This window comes from Bos indicus, chromosome 13 (assembly GCF_029378745.1).
Source record: "Bos indicus isolate NIAB-ARS_2022 breed Sahiwal x Tharparkar chromosome 13, NIAB-ARS_B.indTharparkar_mat_pri_1.0, whole genome shotgun sequence".
Classification (NCBI taxonomy): Eukaryota; Metazoa; Chordata; class Mammalia; order Artiodactyla; family Bovidae; genus Bos; species Bos indicus.
The window spans coordinates 35,532,002-35,549,995 of record NC_091772.1 but is presented as its reverse complement, the minus strand read 5'-3'; the positions used below and the strand labels follow the sequence as shown (position 1 = coordinate 35,549,995).

At 41.4% G+C, this 17,994-nt stretch overlaps 1 protein-coding gene across 1 annotated transcript; it reads left to right on the top strand.

Moving 5' to 3' along the window:
- The first annotated feature begins 1,561 nt into the window (after positions 1-1,561).
- LOC109567804 (lysozyme-like protein 1) lies at positions 1,562-17,606 on the top strand. The gene is made up of 5 exons (XM_019972823.2): positions 1,562-1,663; positions 6,123-6,285; positions 6,777-6,935; positions 16,530-16,608; positions 17,407-17,606. Exons 2-5 carry the CDS (start codon positions 6,147-6,149, stop codon positions 17,474-17,476), a joined length of 447 nt encoding a protein of 148 aa, XP_019828382.1. The 5' UTR covers positions 1,562-1,663; positions 6,123-6,146; the 3' UTR covers positions 17,477-17,606.
- The last annotated feature ends 388 nt before the right edge of the window (positions 17,607-17,994 follow it).

Below are 17,994 nucleotides of genomic sequence, written 5' to 3'. Positions count from 1 at the left end.
TACCCACTCCAGTATTCTTGCCTGGAGAATTCCATGGACAGAGATTATTTAGTGTAACATGCTTATAAGACAAGAATGAAACAGCTTAAATGTGCATCAATACCCAGTTGGCCAAATATGTTATACTATGTCACGCAATGCAGTGCAGCACAGCCATAAAAAGAGATTCTTAAAATATACTGCTGCTGCTGCTGCTAAGTCGCTTCAGTCGTGTCTGACTCTGTGCGACCCCAGAGACGGCAGCCCACCAGGCTCCCCCGTCCCTGGGACTCTCCAGGCAGGAACACTGGAGTGGGTTACCATTTCCTTCTCCAATGCATGAAAGTGAAAAGTGAAAGTGAAATCGCTCAGTCGTGTCCAACTCTTAGCGACCCCATGGACTGCAGCCTACCAGGCTCCTCCGTCCATAGGATTCTCCAGGCAAGAGTACTGGAGTGGGGTGCCATTGCCCTCTCTGTAAAATATACTATCAGGCTTTAAAAATAAGGTACAGGTATAGTTTAAGAAGGATATAAAAGACTCTATTTATATATGTGTGTCTATGTATCATATCTCTGGAAGATACAGCTGTATCAGCTGTTGCCAGTGGGAGAGAAAACTAGTGTTTCCGAAGATGGGAAAGAGAATTTTTCACTATCTTAATTACACTTTTGGAATTTTGAGATTTGATATTAAAAATTGTATTATATCTGCACACTTCTAAAATCTTATTATTTCCCAGCATTTTTCAAAAATGTCCAAAAAAAAAAAAAAAAATCCAGTAGGCTTCAAAGCCCTTTATTAAAACTAGAAAACTCTATTCTAATTAAATTTTCATTTTTAATTAAGTTGCAAAAGCAAAGATTCATAACTGGAAAAGTAAACATTTATTAGGTAAATTTCAACAAAAACCTTTGATAAATTGGCATGTAATTTAAGAAAAGAATGTAATGATAATTGTGTGCAACCAACAAGAACTTGTTTTCCTTAGATCTGCATATCATAATGAGAATTAATTTCAAATATCCTTTAAATCTGAGAATGGAAATAAGTGGATCTTAAAACTAGCCCTTTAATTATTGATCCACAGAGCACTAAACCAAAGTTTTCAAAGGTAATTAATCTCATTCAATCATTCTGATCTTAAAAATATTTTATTAATAATAGTAATTCAATTAGAGAAAAGACACTTTGTACTGTTAATACAACTTTTGAATGTTAATTTCATGTCTGTCACATCCTTTTTAAAATTCTAGTTTGGTAGTGCTTATAATTTATACAACATATTAGTACAGAAGGACTTGAGTATGGTTTATAATTCAATGTATACCTACAGGGGAAACACAATTAATTTTCTTTACTGATGGGATTTATGATAAAGTTTGGAGGCTGTTATTTTAGAAACAAGCTCTCAGTCAGGTGGGAGGCCTCAGTGGAGTTGAGAAGTGAGGAAGAAGAAGAAGAAAAAGAAGTTGCCTGTCCCTAAATGTAGTTATCATATAAGTCCCAAGAAATAGAATTCTAGAATCTCTTGACAGTTGGAAACAAAAGAGCTAAGAATTCTTCTTTCTCTAAAGCTCTACAGAAAGGTCCTTCGTTTGGCCAAGATCACTTGTGCCTGGTCAGGATCAGAATGGCTTCATGGGATGCGGGAAGCTTGTGTGAGCTCCTAATCACTGATTAGGTAAGTAGAATGGTGTTTCTCCTCCAGAATCACCTGAGGCATGTCTCTGGGGAAGGTACCCTTTTAATAAGACCTAAGAAGCACAAGCTGGAATCAAGATTGCCGGGAGAAATATCAATAACCTCATATATGCAGATGACACCACCCTTATGGCAGAAAGTGAAGAGGAACTAAAAAGCCCCTTGATGAAAGTGAAAGAGGAGAGTGAAAAAGTTGGCTTAAAGCTCAACATTCAGAAAACGAAGATCATGGCATCTAGTCCTATCACTTCATGGGAAATAGATGGGGAAACAGTGGAAACAGTGGCTGACTTTATTTTTCTGTGCTCTAAAATCACTGCAGATGGTGATTGCAGCCATAAAATTAAAAGACACTTACTCCTTGGAAGGAAAGTTATGACCAACCTAGATAGCATATTGAAAAGCAGAGACATTACTTTGCCAACAAAGGTCCATCTAGTCAAGGCTATGGTTTTCCCAGTAGTCATGTATGGATTTGACAGTTGGACTGTGAAGAAAGCTGAGTGCCGAAGAATCGAAGCTTTTGAACTGTGGTGTTGGAGAAGCCTCTTGAGAGTCCCTTGGACTGCAAGGAGATCCAACCAGTCCATTCTAAAGGAGATCAGTCTTGGGTGTTCTTTGGAAGGAGTGATGCTAAAGCTGAAACTCCAGTACTTTGGGCACCTCATGCAAAGAGTTGACTCATTGGAAAAGGCTCTGATGCTGGGAGGGATTGGAGGCAGGAGGAGAAGGGGATGACAGAGGATGAGATGGCTGGATGGCATCACCAACTCGATGGACATGAATTTGAGTGAACTCCGGGAGTTGGTGATGGAAAGGGAGGCCTGGTGTGCTGCAATTCATGGGGTCGCAAAGAGTCAGACACGACTCAGCGATTGACCTGAACTGAACTGAAATCACTCTAGACTGGTTCTAGATAGGAAAAGGAATACGTCAAGGCTGTATATTGTCACCCTGCTTGTTTAACTTATATGCAGAGTACATCATGAGAAATTCCGGGCTGGATGAAGCACAAGCTGGAATCAAGATTGCCGGGAGAAATATCAATAACCTCAGATATGCAGATGACACCACCCTTATGGCAGAAAGTGAAGAAGAACTAAAGAGCCTCTTGATGAAAGTGAAAGAGGAGAGTGAAAAAGTTGGCTTACAGCACAACATTCAGAAAACAAAGATCAAGGCATCTGGTCCTATCACTTCATAGCAAATAGATGGGGAAACAATGGAAACAGTGGCTGACTTTATTTTTCTGGGCTCCAAAATCACTGCAGATGGTGATTGCAGCCATAAAATTAAAAGACACTTACTCCTTGGAAGGAAAGTTATGACCAACCTAGACAGCATATTAAAAAGCAGAGACATTACTTTGTCAGCAAAGGTCCATCTAGTCAAGACTATGGTTTTTCCAGGAGTCACGTATGGATGTGAAAGTTGGACTATAAAAGCTGAGCACAGAAGAATTGATTTTGAACTGTGGTGTTGGAGAAGAGTCTTGAGAGTCCCTTGGACTGCAAGGAGATCCAACCAGTCCATCCTAAAGGAAATCCGTCCTGGATGTTCATTGGAAGGACTGATGTTGAAGCTGAAACTCCAAAATTTTGGCCACCTGATGCGAAGAGCTGACTCGTCTGAAAAGACCCTGATGTTGGGAAAGATTGAAGGCAGGAGGAGAAGGGGATGACAGAGGATGAGATGGTTGAATGGCATCACCGACTTGATGGACATGAGTTTGGGTAAACTCTGGGAGTTGGTGATGGCCAGGGAGGCCTGGCCTGCTGTGGTTCATGAGGTCACAAAGAGTTGGACATGACTGAGCTACTGAACTGACTGACTGACTAAAATCACTCTGTTGAAGCCATCTGTCCCAAAGAATCAACAATGGAAACCCCCAGCTTGAAGGATGTAGAATGTTGTACTTGGGGCCACCACTGCTGTGGGCTTTTGTTTTATTTTGATTTGCTTGAGACCAGTGAGAGTCTAAAGATAAGGGATAGAAACCAACTGGATTTGTAAACTCTGTGTCATATACCTCGTTGGTCTCCCTCTCGGTGCCTGGCGCAGTGCTAGGGTATAGTTCCCTGCTATACATCAGGGGGCTTTGCTATAAAGGTCCAGATACTGAATATTTTAGACTTTATGGTCTATACAATTTCCAACACAACACTCAACTGTAAAAAGCAGCCGTATACAATATATTACTAGATGGGTATGGTTGTATCCTAATAAAACTTTACTTACAAAAAGCAGACCTATTTTACTGACCCTTGCTACTCACCAGTATGTATCTAGACACCCCATCTGGCATGTAGTCACCTTATTGGTCAGTTATCTTAAAGCCCCCATAATGATTCCCCTCTGGCCTTGCTGAATATTCAGCCTTGTTCTTAGCCTCTCCTCTCAACTGGGAAACTTAGCTCCATGAGGAGAAATGAACAACTCTAGAAATGTCTAGAAAATGATACTGGATGAAAGTATGTATGAATGTCAGGTTCAGAATCAGGAGCAGTTACCAGAGATGTCACTCCACCCTCATCTCAGCAAGGTTGACCTATTTGGGGAAGACAAATTTCTCTGGAAGAAGAATCACTTCTGGCAAACCAGTAGCCAGCAAGGCATGGACTTTTTGATCCTACTTACTTTTCAAATGATTAGGTGGGAGTCCGTTTATGTCCTCCCACCACCAGCACTTTCTCCTCTTTTGACTCATCGTCATTTGTCCCCTTCTTGCTTGCCATTGACACCAAGCTTTTTGGGGGACCCATGAAACAGTGATGGAAGAACCCAGAAAAATACTATATTGCATTTGCAATATAACACTGATATTTTTGAAGTAACATTCCCATGTTTGGAAAAGTATCAAGAGAAAAAGGAGATAATGAGTTATGGGAAAAAAAAAAAAAGAGGAAAGATAAGGTGCTAAATATTCTACCTTCAGAATGGATACATGTATATGTATTGCTGAGTCCCTTTGCTGTCCGCCTGAAACTATCACAATATTGTTAATCAGCTATGTGCTGCACTGTGCTTAGTCGCTCAGTCATGTCTGACTCTTTGTGACCCCATGGACTGTAGCCCGCCAGGCTCCTCTGTCCATGAAATTCTCCAGGAAAGAATACTGGAGTGGGTTGCCATGCCGTCCTCCAGGGGATCTTCCCAACCCAGAGATAAAACCCAGGTCTCCCACATTGCAGGTGGATTATTTGTCTGAGCCACCAGGGAAGCCCGGTAGTCAGCTATACTCCAATGTAAAATTAAAAGGTTTTTTAAAAATAAAGATAAAAAATAAAACATTTCCTGTCTTCTAAAAAACTCTTCTCCCTTCAATAAACTCCCAACAATAAGTCTTAAGGTTGTCTATGAAGACCCTTGTATATCCATCTCTGGTTGAAACCGAGATGTCTGATTCCACGTGTACAAGTGATGCTTACCTCATTGTATTCTGGTTATTTCTAGTCATAGAGTTAATGGGGAATCCGAGAAATGTGTCACCCTCTGTGGATTCTTTCTGGACATCAGTAGAGGAAGGTTGATTCCCTTCCTTGCCAGGTCCCGGGAGCTTAGCATTTACTAGAAAGTAGCACATAGAATGTGAGAGTTGGACTGTGAAGAAGGCTGAGCGCCGAAGAATTGATGCTTTTGAACTGTGGTGTTGGAGAAGACTCTTGAGAGTCCCTTGGACTGCAAGGAGATCCAACCAGTCCATTCTGAAGGAGATCAGCCCTGGGATTTCTTTGGAGGGAATGATGCTAAAGCTGAAACTCCAGTACTTTGGCCACCTCATGCCAAGAGTTGACTCATTGGAAAAGACTCTGATGCTAGGAGGGATTGGGGGCAGGAGGAGAAGGGGACGACAGAGGATGAGATGGCTGGATGGCATCACTGACTCAATGGACGTGAGTTTGAGTGAACTCCCGGAGTTGGTGTTGGACAGGGAGGCCTAGTGTGCTGAGATTCATGGGGTCGCAAAGAGTCGGACATGACTGAGCGACTGAACTGAACTGAGCATGTAGAATGGCTTCCTAGGTGTCACTAGTGGTAAAGAATCTGCCTGCCAATGCAGGAAACTTAGAGACTCGGGTTTGATCCCTGGGTTGGTAAGATCCCCTGGAAGAGGGCATGGCAACCCACTTCAGTATTCTTGACTGGAGAATCCCTTGGACAGAGGAGCCTGGTGGGCCACCGTCCATTAGGTCACAGAGTTGGACGTGACTGAAGTAACTGAACATACACGCACAATCATGTAGAAAGTTTTAGAGAGCCTGCAATCATTCCTTCCCTGTACTATGTACTGTTGGCACTTGGGTTTTCCCTGATGCTGGTTCTCAGTGTTTACAAGTGACAGGACACATTCAGGCTGGCAGATTTGGAAGTTCTTGTTGGCGAGAAACTTTCTTGGGAATCAAGCAGGGTTGTCTGATGTGGTCTCTTATTCTTGACAGGTTCTGCCTTCAACAGGCCTGGGGATGAAGGCTGCTGGTATTTTGGCCCTGATGGGCTGCCTGGTCACAGTCGTTGAGCCCAAAGTCTACACTCGATGTAAACTGGCAAAAATATTTTCGAGGGCCAGCCTGGACAATTACCGAGGCTTTAGCCTTGGAAACTGTGAGATTTCTCCCTTCCTGTTCTCTTCCTGCCCTTTAACTCTTCCTTGAGATGTCAAAGGCCCCTCCCATATCCACTTCTTTTGGCTTCCAGCCTGTCCTTGCTCTGCCCCACCAGTGACGGCTGCTGGCTATTCACATGTCCTCCCCAACTGCTCTCCAGAGCTTCCCTCCCCCTCCCTGCCCCTCCTGTCCTCACTCCTGGAGTCCTGTGTGATTGACATCAGCAAGGGAAGGAGAAAACAGCTCCCTCTTGCTGGCATTGCAAGGGGCAGACCTGATACTTAGTCTGGTCCAGGGTCAGCTGCTGACTAGGTGTGCCACCCTGCCCAGCCTGTGCCTCTCAGGTGTGCTACCTGCCCTGACACTCCCCAGGGCGTGTCAGGAGCAAAGCATTGGTGTAATACCTATAAGGGAACTCTCCCCTAAGAGCAGGTAGGAGGAAACAATGAATTTCTTTTATTGACACTCCTGGCTTTTTTTCCCCTCTAGGGATCTGCATGGCCTACTATGAGAGCCACTACAACACCACGGCTCAGACCCAACTGGAGGACGGAAGCACCGACTATGGCATCTTTCAGATAAACAGCGACACGTGGTGCAGAAGTACAAAGCTACAAGAGAAAAACCGCTGTCACGTGGCCTGCTCAGGTAGGCTTTTGATTCCGCAAATATCATCCTTAGGAACAGACAGGGAAGCTGACCATGGAATATCTACCCATCTTCTGCTTTAACCAAAATTTGGAAGTTCAGATGTGCAAGTGGGTCTGTAAATAAATTATTATAAATTATTCAAGAGTTCCCCAAAGTGGCACTCACAACCTTGTGGTCAACTTGTCCAAAGATGGTTTATTCCATCCAGGGTGGGTTTTATGAAGCCCACCACAAAAACAGGGGCCTGGACAAATGACCTGACTACACTTCCATGCATAGAGAAGTTAAATATGTTCGTTAAGAAGGAGAAAGCTGTTTGCTAGCTGCTTTCCATAAGCAATCCACTCAAAAGATGCAGTTGAAGCTTCTTTATACAGAATGAGACAAATTCACTTCACACAGCACTTCTTCAACAGTAGAAATGATGCTAGAATTTATTTCTAAGTCTTTCTCTTTAATCACTCAGGAAATATATGTGGGCATAGAATTGAGCATAGCAGGACTCTTCAGACATGAATTCTGGTGTTAAGGAAGAATGCTTATGCAAAGTTATATAAATGACTGTAAACAGGTGTGAGCTTCAGAGGAAAGAGATGTTATTAATAAAGTCATGGGAAGCTTTATAGACATCATGATATTTTATTTAATATTTGCAAGATAGATAAGATTTGGAAATTCAAGGATAGAGAAGTGTTATTCCAGTTAAGGAGAACAAAAAAGGCAAAAACGTGCATAAAAATATAACAGGACATGTGGTTGGAAAGTTTGATGACTACCTGACCATGAAGGGCCTTGGACCCAAGCTGAGGAGAGTGCACTGATTTCTGCCCACACTAGGAAATCAGAATGGGTCAGTGGCATTGCTTCAGAAAAATGAATATGCAAGCTGGATATGAGAGAGATTAAAGAAGAGACAATTTAATTGCCCCTCCAATTGTTGAGGTGAGAAATAAACAGACCAGAATGATGGTCATGGCTGGCAGTATAGAGAAGAACATGCAAGAGACAGCAGTAGAAGGATGAAGCAAAGTAAATGACGGTCTTGTTTGCTCACCTGTAGAATGCAAACCCCATGAGGGCAGGAGTTCTAGTTCAATCACTGATGCATTCTCAATGCCTAGAATGCTCCCTGGCCATTGGAGCTCAAGAAATATTCATTGACTAAATCAATGGAGGGAAGGTCAAAAGACTGAAGACAAGGAGCCATAAAATATTCTCCAGCAAATTCCTTAAGAGCAGGAAATAAATTTTTAATTTCTCGTAGACATGCACAAGATAATCAGTAACCAAGTGTGAATGTATGAATGACCGCACACTGTGTTAATTTACCTAATAAATTAGTAGTCCCTGCTCCTACTTTACTGTGGAATGCTCACTACCTCCTGAGGTCAACCACTCAATTTTTGGTCAGCCTTTATTTTAGAACATTCTTTTGTTGAGCCAAAATCCATCTCCTCATAGTGTTCTCCCATTAATGCTGGTTTCTCCTTCTGGATTTATTAAAAACCAATTTTCTCTGTTTTATACATTGTTGTTGTTCAGTTGCTTAGTTTTGTCTGACTCTTTGTGACCCCATGGACTGTAGCATGCCAGTTTCCTCTGTCCTCCACTATCTCCTGCAGTTTGCTCAAATTCATGCCCATCGAGTCGGTGATGCTATCTAATCATCTTATCTTCTGCTGCCCCCTTCTCCTTTTGCCTTCAACTTATCAAATGTTTGAAAATGATGATTAGGAGGTACTTCTCATCTCCAAATCTTATCTCCCAGACTAAAACATTTAATACCTTCACTTTTCTACAGATAGGACTTTTAAAAACCCTCCCCTTCCTGGTTAATCTCATTAGCATACCCTATGAGCTTGCCACTAGAGTCTTCCAGTTAAATATGGCGGTCGGATGTGTAAGTATTGTTCCAAGCTGAAAGTGAGAGGACTAATGGTGACTAATTTAGCAATTAGAGAAATCTGAATCCTAAGCTGACCGTGGGAAAGCCAAAAAGCAACCACAGGATCCCAAAAGAGCTCAGAAATCAGCAACATCAGCTACTTCCAGAAACTGGGCTGAAGGCAGGCTAAAAACGGTATGATTAAGTGGAAAGTCAGTTAAACAGCAGCTGACTCATCTCCTGATTCCATTCATCTATTGACTGTGCCTCCCAACCCTGGCAAGTTACTGGAGCTCTCTTGGACAGAATAGGTAGAAATTCTCTCATTGAGGAACCTCACCAAGCTTTGAGTGTGAGAGCTCCATCCTAAGAGGGAGTCAAGTTCCTGTAGTTCCAGTTACCTCCCTCCACTCTGATCCCTGAACGATGGCAGCCAGCCTAGTCTTTCCAGAAGAGAAGACCCTAGTCTAGGGAATCCAGACAGAGGAAAAGGAAAACTAGATTCTGAGTGGGGGCTTCCCAGTGAACAAACTAGCTAGATCTCCCTCAGTGAGATGCACAGTTGAAAATCCCCACCTCTCTACTGGATTCCTAATCAGCTTTTTTTTTTTTTTTTTTTTAGCATCCTTCTCTTAAATAAGTGCAGCTAACTAGAAATCTGCCAATGACTAGACTTCATAGGCTGTCACTGGCATGAGAAAATGAGACCATCACCAACAACAAAAACCAGATAAAAGTAATTTGTTGAAAGCAGAGATTATACAGCAAAATGAAAACAACTATTATTAATATCTTTGGTATATTTAATTTAGAATGAATTTCTTATAGACAGCATATAATTGAATGCTGCTTTTAGAGCTTGTCCAACAATCTCTGCTTTTTCACAGGAATGTTTAGATCAGGGATCTTTTTATGAAAGGAATAGATAATAAATAATTTATGTTTTGTGAGCCATATAGTCTCTTTCGTAATTATTCAACTTGTCATACAGCACAAAAGCAGCCACAGACAGTATAGAAATGAATAGGCATCATTGTGTTCTAATAAAACTTTATGTACAAAAATGGAGGATGGGTCTGTGGGCCATAGTTTGTGCTGAACTTTGATTTAGATTATTTATATTTAATATAATTGCTGATATGATTACTTTAAAATCCACCATGTTGTTATTTGTTTCCTATTTGTTCCATCTATCCATCTACTCTTGGTTTATTTTTCCTGACTTTTGGATTAAGTGAATATTTTCCAGTATTTGATTTTATTTCTATCACTGGCTTTTTAAGTATATGTGTGCATGCTTAATTAGTCTCTCAGTTGTGTCTGACTCTTTGCGACCCCATGGACTGTAGCCCTCCAGGCCCTCTGTCCATGAAATTTCCCAGGCAAGAATTCTGGTGTGGGTAGCCATTCCCTTCTCCAGGGGATCTTCCAAATCCAGGGATCAAACTCGGGTCTCCTGCATTGCAGACTAATTCTCTACCATCTGAGCCACCAGGAAAGCCCTTATTAGCTTTATTTCTGTTTTATTTTTAGCATATCTTCTAGGGTTTACAATATGCATCACTTTCTACCTCCAAATAACATTATGCCACTTCATATATAATAAAGTTGACACTTGAACAAGGTATTACTAAAGCCTACCATTGACTAGAACCCTTACCAACAGCATAAACAGATGATTAACACATATTTTGTATATGTATTATATACTATATTCTTACAATAGAGTTAGAGAAAAAAACATTATTAAGAAAATGATAAGGAAGAGAAAATACATTTACTCTATCATATGTATTGATTCTGTAAGCTTATATCACCTGTTTGTAAGATGAATTATCTGTCAGTACCCACATCAATTTTGTTTTAGATATTTTAGATGATACAAAACACTGTAGATGTTATATATATTACTAACACTGGACTATCTATTACTATCTTTTCATTACTAAAATGAAAAGATAATGTGAAAAAGGAATTCATATTTATAGGTATAATGATTCATGCATTAATAACCAAGAAGCAACAATATGATCACTTTATGATTGCCTAGTGCCATCAATACAATTGCCTCACAATAGCCCAGCCTATACTTTAATGAATGGTTAGAAAATTTTTATGGCATGCAGTATTGCAGTCATATTCATAATAAAGTATTGGAAGCATTGTTGCATTTTTAAATGAGAGAAAGAGACATACTGTACGGTGATTTAATTCTCTGAAGGCAAAGTTATAAAACAGGAAGGGAGCTAAAGTGAAAGTTGCTCAGTTGTGTCTGACTCTTTGTGACCCCAGGGACTGTAGCTCTCCAGACTTCTCTGTCCATGGGACTCTCCAGACGAGGATACTGGAGTGGGTAGCTGTTCCCTTCCCCAGGGGATCTTCCCAACCCAGGGACTGAACCCAGGTCTCTAGCACTGCAGGCAGATTCTTTATCGTCTGAGCCACTAGGGAAGCCCAAGGAAGCTTACACATTGTTAGTTTTATATTAAATAATCACTCACCTTGTGCCTATTAAGGATAGACTAGTGCCTACACAAGAGAAGGGAACAACAGAGGATGAGATGTTTGGATGGCATCACCAACTCAATGCACATGAGTCTGAGTGAGCTCTGGAAGTTGGTGATGGACAGGGAAGCCTAGGCGTGCTGCAGTCCATGGGGTCACAAAGAGTTGGACACAACTAAGCGACTGAACTAAACTGAGTGCCTACATATATTTTATGCATTTATGACATATCTAACTATTAATTTTTGATATTTCTAGGCTATGTGGTTTACAAGTGTTTTCAAACTGTCACAAATCTCAAAAAAAATGTTTCCAATATATTCACTGAAAAAAAAATCCAAACCAATGTTTTTCAAGGATCTGCTGCATAAGAATTTTATACTATTGTGGTTCAATTTTACCCATCATGTCTTCTGTGCTAAGTTGTCATCCTTTTTACTTCCACATGTTATACACTTCACAATGCTTTTAAAAAATAATTTTATTTATTTATTTTTGGCTGTGCTGGGTCTTTGTTGCTGTGTGGTCTTTTTCTCTAGTGGCAGCAAACAGAGGTTACTCTAGTTATGCTCAGGCTTCTCATTGTGGTGGCTTCTCTTGTTTTGGAGCATGGGCTCTAGGGCGCATGGGCTTCAGTAGTTGTAGTCATGGGCTCAGAAGTTGTGGTCCCCGGGCTCTGGAGCACAGGTTCAGTAGCTGTGGCACATGCGCTTGGTTACTCCAAAGCATGTAGGGTATTCCCAGACCGGCGATTAAACCCGTGTCTCTTGCATTGGCAGGCGGATTCTTTACCATTGAGCCACCAGGGAAGCGTGATGTATGCATTTCTACATACATTACATGCATGCTCTACACCTCACAACATGTATAGACACAGTAAATTTTTTATTATTTTTGCTTTTAATGACTAACTTTTAAGTAAAATGTTCAGACGAGAAGGATCTCTTTATATTTACCATAATATTTATCATTTGGGGCTTTCCGGGTGGTTCATTCGGAGAAGGCAGTGGCACCCCCTCCAGTACTCTTGCCTGGAAAATCCCATGGACAGAGGAGCCCAGTAGGCTCCAGTCCATGGGGTCGTGAAGAGTCAGACACGACTGAGCGACTTCACTTTCACTTTTCACTTTCATGCATTGGAGAAGGAAGGGGCAACCCACTCCAGTGTTCTTGCCTGGAGAATCCCAGGGACGGGGAAGGCTGGTGGGTTGCCGTCTATGGGGTCGCACAGAGTCGGACACTGTGTGGACTGAAGAGACTTAGCAGCAGCAGCAGGTGGTTCAGTGGTAAAGAATCCACCTGCCAATGCAAGAGGCTCAGATTCTATCCCTGGGTTGGGAAGATGCCCTGGAGAAGGAAATGGTAACCCACTCCAGCATTCTTGCCGGGAAAATTCCATGAACAGAGGATCCTGGCGTGCCGCAGTCCATGGGGTCACAAGAGTCAGATACGACTGAGCACACACACATTTACCAATTACAACATTCTCTATACCTTTGGTGCCTTCGTTTGGACACACAGTTAAGGGCTATTTCCTTTCAGCCTAAAGAACATCCTTGAACAATTTCCTGGAGTAGAATTCTTCTAGGAAGCATCTTCCTGCTTTTGTGTGTCTGAAAATGTCTATATTGCATTTTCTTCTATAAGAGATATTTTCTACATATATAAAACTCTAAGCTGACAGATGGAGAAGGAAATGACACCCCATTCCAGTATTATTGCCTGGAAAATCCCATAGACGGAGGAGCCTGGTAGGCTTCAGTCCATGGACACAACTGAGCGACTTCACTTTCACTTTCAAGCTGACATATTTTTCTCCCAGTTTACTAAATATGTCCATTATCTTCTGCTTGACTTGTTTATTATGAGAAATCAGTGATTTTCTCACTTGAGTTCCCTATGTGTATCATGTCCTTTTTCTCCATCCCCTTTTACAATTTCTTCATCAACAATATCTAGCAATTTGATCACAAATGCCTATTTTTTCATGTTTATTTTGCTTGATATTCACTAAAATTTTGGATCCCTGAGTGAATAATGTTTAAACGTTCTCCTTCTAAGAGTCTAATAACACATATCCTAGATCATTTTTGTATTTGCATTGGTCACCGAGACTCTTCTTTTTTTTCAGAACTTTTCCCTTTCTGTGTTTTATTTTCAATCATTTTATGTTCAAGATCTCTGATCATTTTTGTGCAGTGCCTGATCTATTAAATTCAGCAACTGAATGTTTCATTTCAGATATTGTATTTTTTCAATGCCAGGTAATTATATTATTTCTTTCATTTGATTGATGTTTTCCTATAAGTCCTTGTTATCAATAAACATATTTATAAGCACTGTTTTAAATTTCTTATCTAATTCAATCATCTCTGTCATTTCTAGGTCTTTCTTCTGGCTGTGAATTATGTTTTTATACCTTTTTGTACATTTGATCAATTTTTTACTGGATACTAGACTGCGTGTATATTACATTGTTGAGTGTCTGGATTATGCTGTGTTCCTTTAAGGATTATTGAAGTTCATCTTGGCAAGTAGTTAATTCTGGTCCGGTACATTCTAGAGCAGTCTTTATGGGAGGGCTCGTGCAGCCTTACTATCAAGGTATTTATCTATAGCATCTCTTGAATAAACAAGGGCTCAGCAAAATCTCTCTCCTCTGGCCAGTAACAGATCACGACTCCCCACGTGAGCCCTGCAATTGCTGAGGTTCCTGGTAGCAGTTTTCTGCTTACTCTCATGGAGTTTTTCAGTCAAAGACTCAGAGGTCTCTCTCTGCAGAGTTCTGGCACAGTCCTGGGTGGCTCCTTCCTCACAGGGGCCCCTCTCCACAAATTCCAACTGTCTTGGCCTCTGATCTCTACTTACATTGCCTTAGCCTGCCTGGATTCTACCTTTGTGGTCTGGAAAGTGCCTCTGGGCAGAAAGTCACAGCAATCCCAAGGCTCACCTCATCTGGTTTCTATCCCTCAAAGATTCTGCATTCATTCCCTATTGTCTAGCTGTCTAGCTGTTACAGTAGGAGAGAAAATCTCTAGTGCATCATGGCCAAGCTTGACTTTATGTGCAGTTTACTAACTGAATATTGTCCAATGAACAATTATTGAAATGTGGGCTAAATTTATATTTATTTGCAAGACAACAGTGGATTCTCAGAAATTAAAATGTTAGATGGCTTATAGTTAGAGGTGAAGGATCAGTCATATCTGTTTTCTCATAAAAAGAGCTTGGGATTTTTAGGGAAAGCTTTAAAATAGAAAACAGGATGTTGGTTTTATATCCTAATCACCCTCCATGACTGTCTTCCCCCAGCCTCAGGCCAGAGAGGCTATAATTAGGGACAATGTCATTCTGTCCCATGGATTACAGAAGTAGGGCTATTCGTCATGGAAACCTGGAAACAAGCTAGCATTGGGGTGTGTGTGCAACGTAGGTGGCATCTCATGTGTGTACAAAATACACGCACTTCATGCCCATCTACTGAAGCTAGTCCTCTTCTCAATCCCAGACCAGACCATGTGCCTCAAATTACTGTCAACCTTCCCCAAATTATTTGGACATAGTATTTTTTATATAGAGATATAAATATATCTATGTATATACACACACATGCATATAATAATATAATAGCCATTTTTGTTTCCCTCCAATAACTTAGTCCTTATTAAAATAGACTTTAAGGAAGCAGTCATTGCCTTCTATACCTAGTATAGCCCACCTATATTAATCTCTGTTTCTCCTACCAGCCTGGTATCTGAGTTGGCTGTTGCTACTTCAGAAAGGACAAGGAGATGTAAATTTTGGGGTTTTGCAGAACTCCACCAAATAGAATTGGTTCTTTTTTGTGTAGATTGTTGCTGTTTTCTGTTGTTGGATGGGGGAGAATAAAAGATTCTCTTGAATGATGTTTGATATTCAACAGAACCCTCTCCTTATCCATGTGTGACTAAACAGAATTGTCTATTTGAACACTGAGCAGAAGCCACTGTTGGCTCAGGTCCTTGTACATACGTGCTCCCTGGGCTCATTTCTGCCCCTTTGCTGCCCCACTGTGGTGATTTCACTGTGTTTCCACATTTTAGCCCAGAGCCAGGTTCTTTATTCCCCGGCCCCCTACCCCTTTAATATATTTTCCTAAAGAAATTCACGCTTCCATGCAACTTGTTGTTGTTTGTTTTTTGGTATTTGCAAAACATCTCACTTGGACAACAAAATGGTAGAACACAGTGGGACGTTGACAGACACTCTCCATGAATTGCACAGCCTGGGCCTGCAGCACCCACCCTTCCCACCGACCTGTGCACGGCGTCTCCAGACTAGCAACCCGCTTCACCCCCAGTGGGAACCTTGCTCTCTGTGTGCAGGTCTAGCAGAACATCCTCTGCAGATCGCAGCTACAGTCTCCCCTGCCCACTGCTGCTTCCCCCCATTCTTCTACAGGTGTGGATCCCTAACAAAAACACCTTGCACCCCAAACTCACCTCCACATATACTTCTGGAGAACGCAACCTGAAACAGAAATGACGTTGGGCTTTTTTGTTTATTTGCCTTTTCCTGTCATATTCGTGTTGAGAAGGATTTTGAGGTCACTTCTGGTGAAGTGATATGAATTAATACAATTTCAGCTGAAAGATTTGTTATGTCTGAAAGCCATAGAAAAAGTAATAAAGGCAAAGGTTTCACATAAAGCTTAAAGTTTTCTTCATGTGAAAAATACTTTGGGTATAAAAAAAAGTTTAATGCACAAAACAGAAAGCTACAATAAATGGAAGTTTAATCATTACCTATAAGGAGATCTTACATGCCAAATTAACATGAGTAAAGAAAACACTACTGTCCTGTCCAGCTTTTATGTTTCTTTAGGACAGAAACATTTTCCTATTGTGTTTTACCTAAACACATTTCCAAAAAAAATTTTTTTTTCCTATTGTGTTTTCCCTAAACACACTTCCAAAAGCCTTTCAGGGCTGGTCTATTCCTCTGTCAAAGAGTCCTAAACTTCAAGATGTGGATGGCCTAGAAACAAAAACAATCTTTTCTTTGTGAAGAAGTGGAACAACAACAAAAAAAAGGAGACAGCTCATAGTTCTTCCAACCCTCTTGCTCCAAAATGCAGTGAGAAAAGTGAAGAAAATCTGATTTGGGCTTCCCCTCCTCCAACAGCAAATTCTCAGCTAACCCTCTACTGCTCTCTCTTACAGCCTTGATGACTGATGACCTCACGGATGCAATTATCTGTGCCAAGAAAATTGTTAAAGAAACGGATGGCATGAACTACTGGTAAGAGTCTTTCTTTGGGAGACAAGCTGACATGGGTGAAACCCTTTGTGTGTGTGTTCATCAAAGGTGCAGGAGATGGGAACAAGTTCCCCTCTGCAGAGTGGTCCAGCAATTTCCACTTGACCTCATCTATGTCATCCTCCATTGCTGTGTGGGTATGCAGTGAACATGGGATTAGTATGGGGAGTAGAGGGTTAGGGAGTCAGAATTATTTGCAATTGCTTTTCATATCAAGATGTTCCAAACAATGAAGAGAGGGTTGTTTTCTCATGTGAACTGGAGAGCATCAGTGAAGACAATACACCAGAAGAAAAAGCTCGAGCTTGCTCTAAATTTGGATAAGATTCGGGAAGTCAGTGGCAGTGAGAGGAAAATAACCATGTCGGTTACATGAGAAATTGACAGGAAACTTCCCCAGGTTGTGTGTGAGCTATGGCTTAGCCAGTGCCCACTGGCTCTCTGCGGCTGTGTTTTCTTGTGAACGTTGCTGATTGGGTCACTCACTTGCAGAACCCAAATTTTAAGAGATGCGGATGTTTAACTAAATGCCCCATCCTTATAAAAGTTGTTTGCTTGTTGCTGAGGCTCATATAGACTAGGAGAAAACCAGGGAGAGGGAAGTCTTAAGGCAAAAAAGATGGAGTCTTTAGATCAGGACTTGGATCAGGACCAGAAACAAATGACACTAAACGCTGGGCACTGCTGGTTAAGTGGGTTACTTGTCTATGGTTTTTGAGCCTCAGCGCATTTGGGCTGTCACACTTTGCTCTGTTGTTCCTTCTTCCCTCTCCTCCCCAGGCAAGGCTGGAAGAAGAACTGTGAGGGCAGAGACCTGTCTGAGTGGAAAAAGGGATGTGAGGTTTCATGAACTGGACAGTACCAAGGATGCTTCATGACAGGCCCTAGTGAGAGTGGTCATGTCATCTTCTCCTCCATCCTCCTGATGGTCCTTCTCAAAGTTGGAGAGCGAAAGTTAAGCTATATTTTTAAGGAAATAAATATTTCCATTTAAATGTCTTGACTTCACCCTGACTCAGTTTCAATGATGTCATAATAGCACAAGGTTAAGACTTGAAAAGTAACCTATAAAATGTTCTAGTCCTAGGAGAAAAAAACTTCTCTTCTTTATGGCTGCATATTTTAAAAATACAATTCCCGGGTCCAGGGGAACACTAGAGGAATGACAATAGTTTGCTGACCTCTGTCCTGGAGCATTGAGTCCTTCTCCTCGTCATTGGATGTATAGCCCTTTCTCAGCTCAACTGTCCTGGAGAGAATGTTCCCACTTCCTCCAGGCAGTTGTGAGAGACATTCTAATGGGACCAAATACTGAAGTTGCAGCTCTTAGCTCCAGTGTTCCCCATGTATTCCAACATCCATTTAAGT

Coding starts and splice junctions, on each gene's coding strand:
- LOC109567804 (XM_019972823.2), top strand. CDS start 6,147: ATGAAGGCTGCTGGTATTTTGGCCCTGATGGGCTGCCTGGTCACAGTC. Junction 6,286..6,776: donor AGGCTTTAGCCTTGGAAACT/GTGAGATTTCTC, acceptor TTTCCCCTCTAG/GGATCTGCATGGCCTACTAT. Junction 6,936..16,529: donor CTGTCACGTGGCCTGCTCAG/GTAGGCTTTTGA, acceptor TCTCTCTTACAG/CCTTGATGACTGATGACCTC.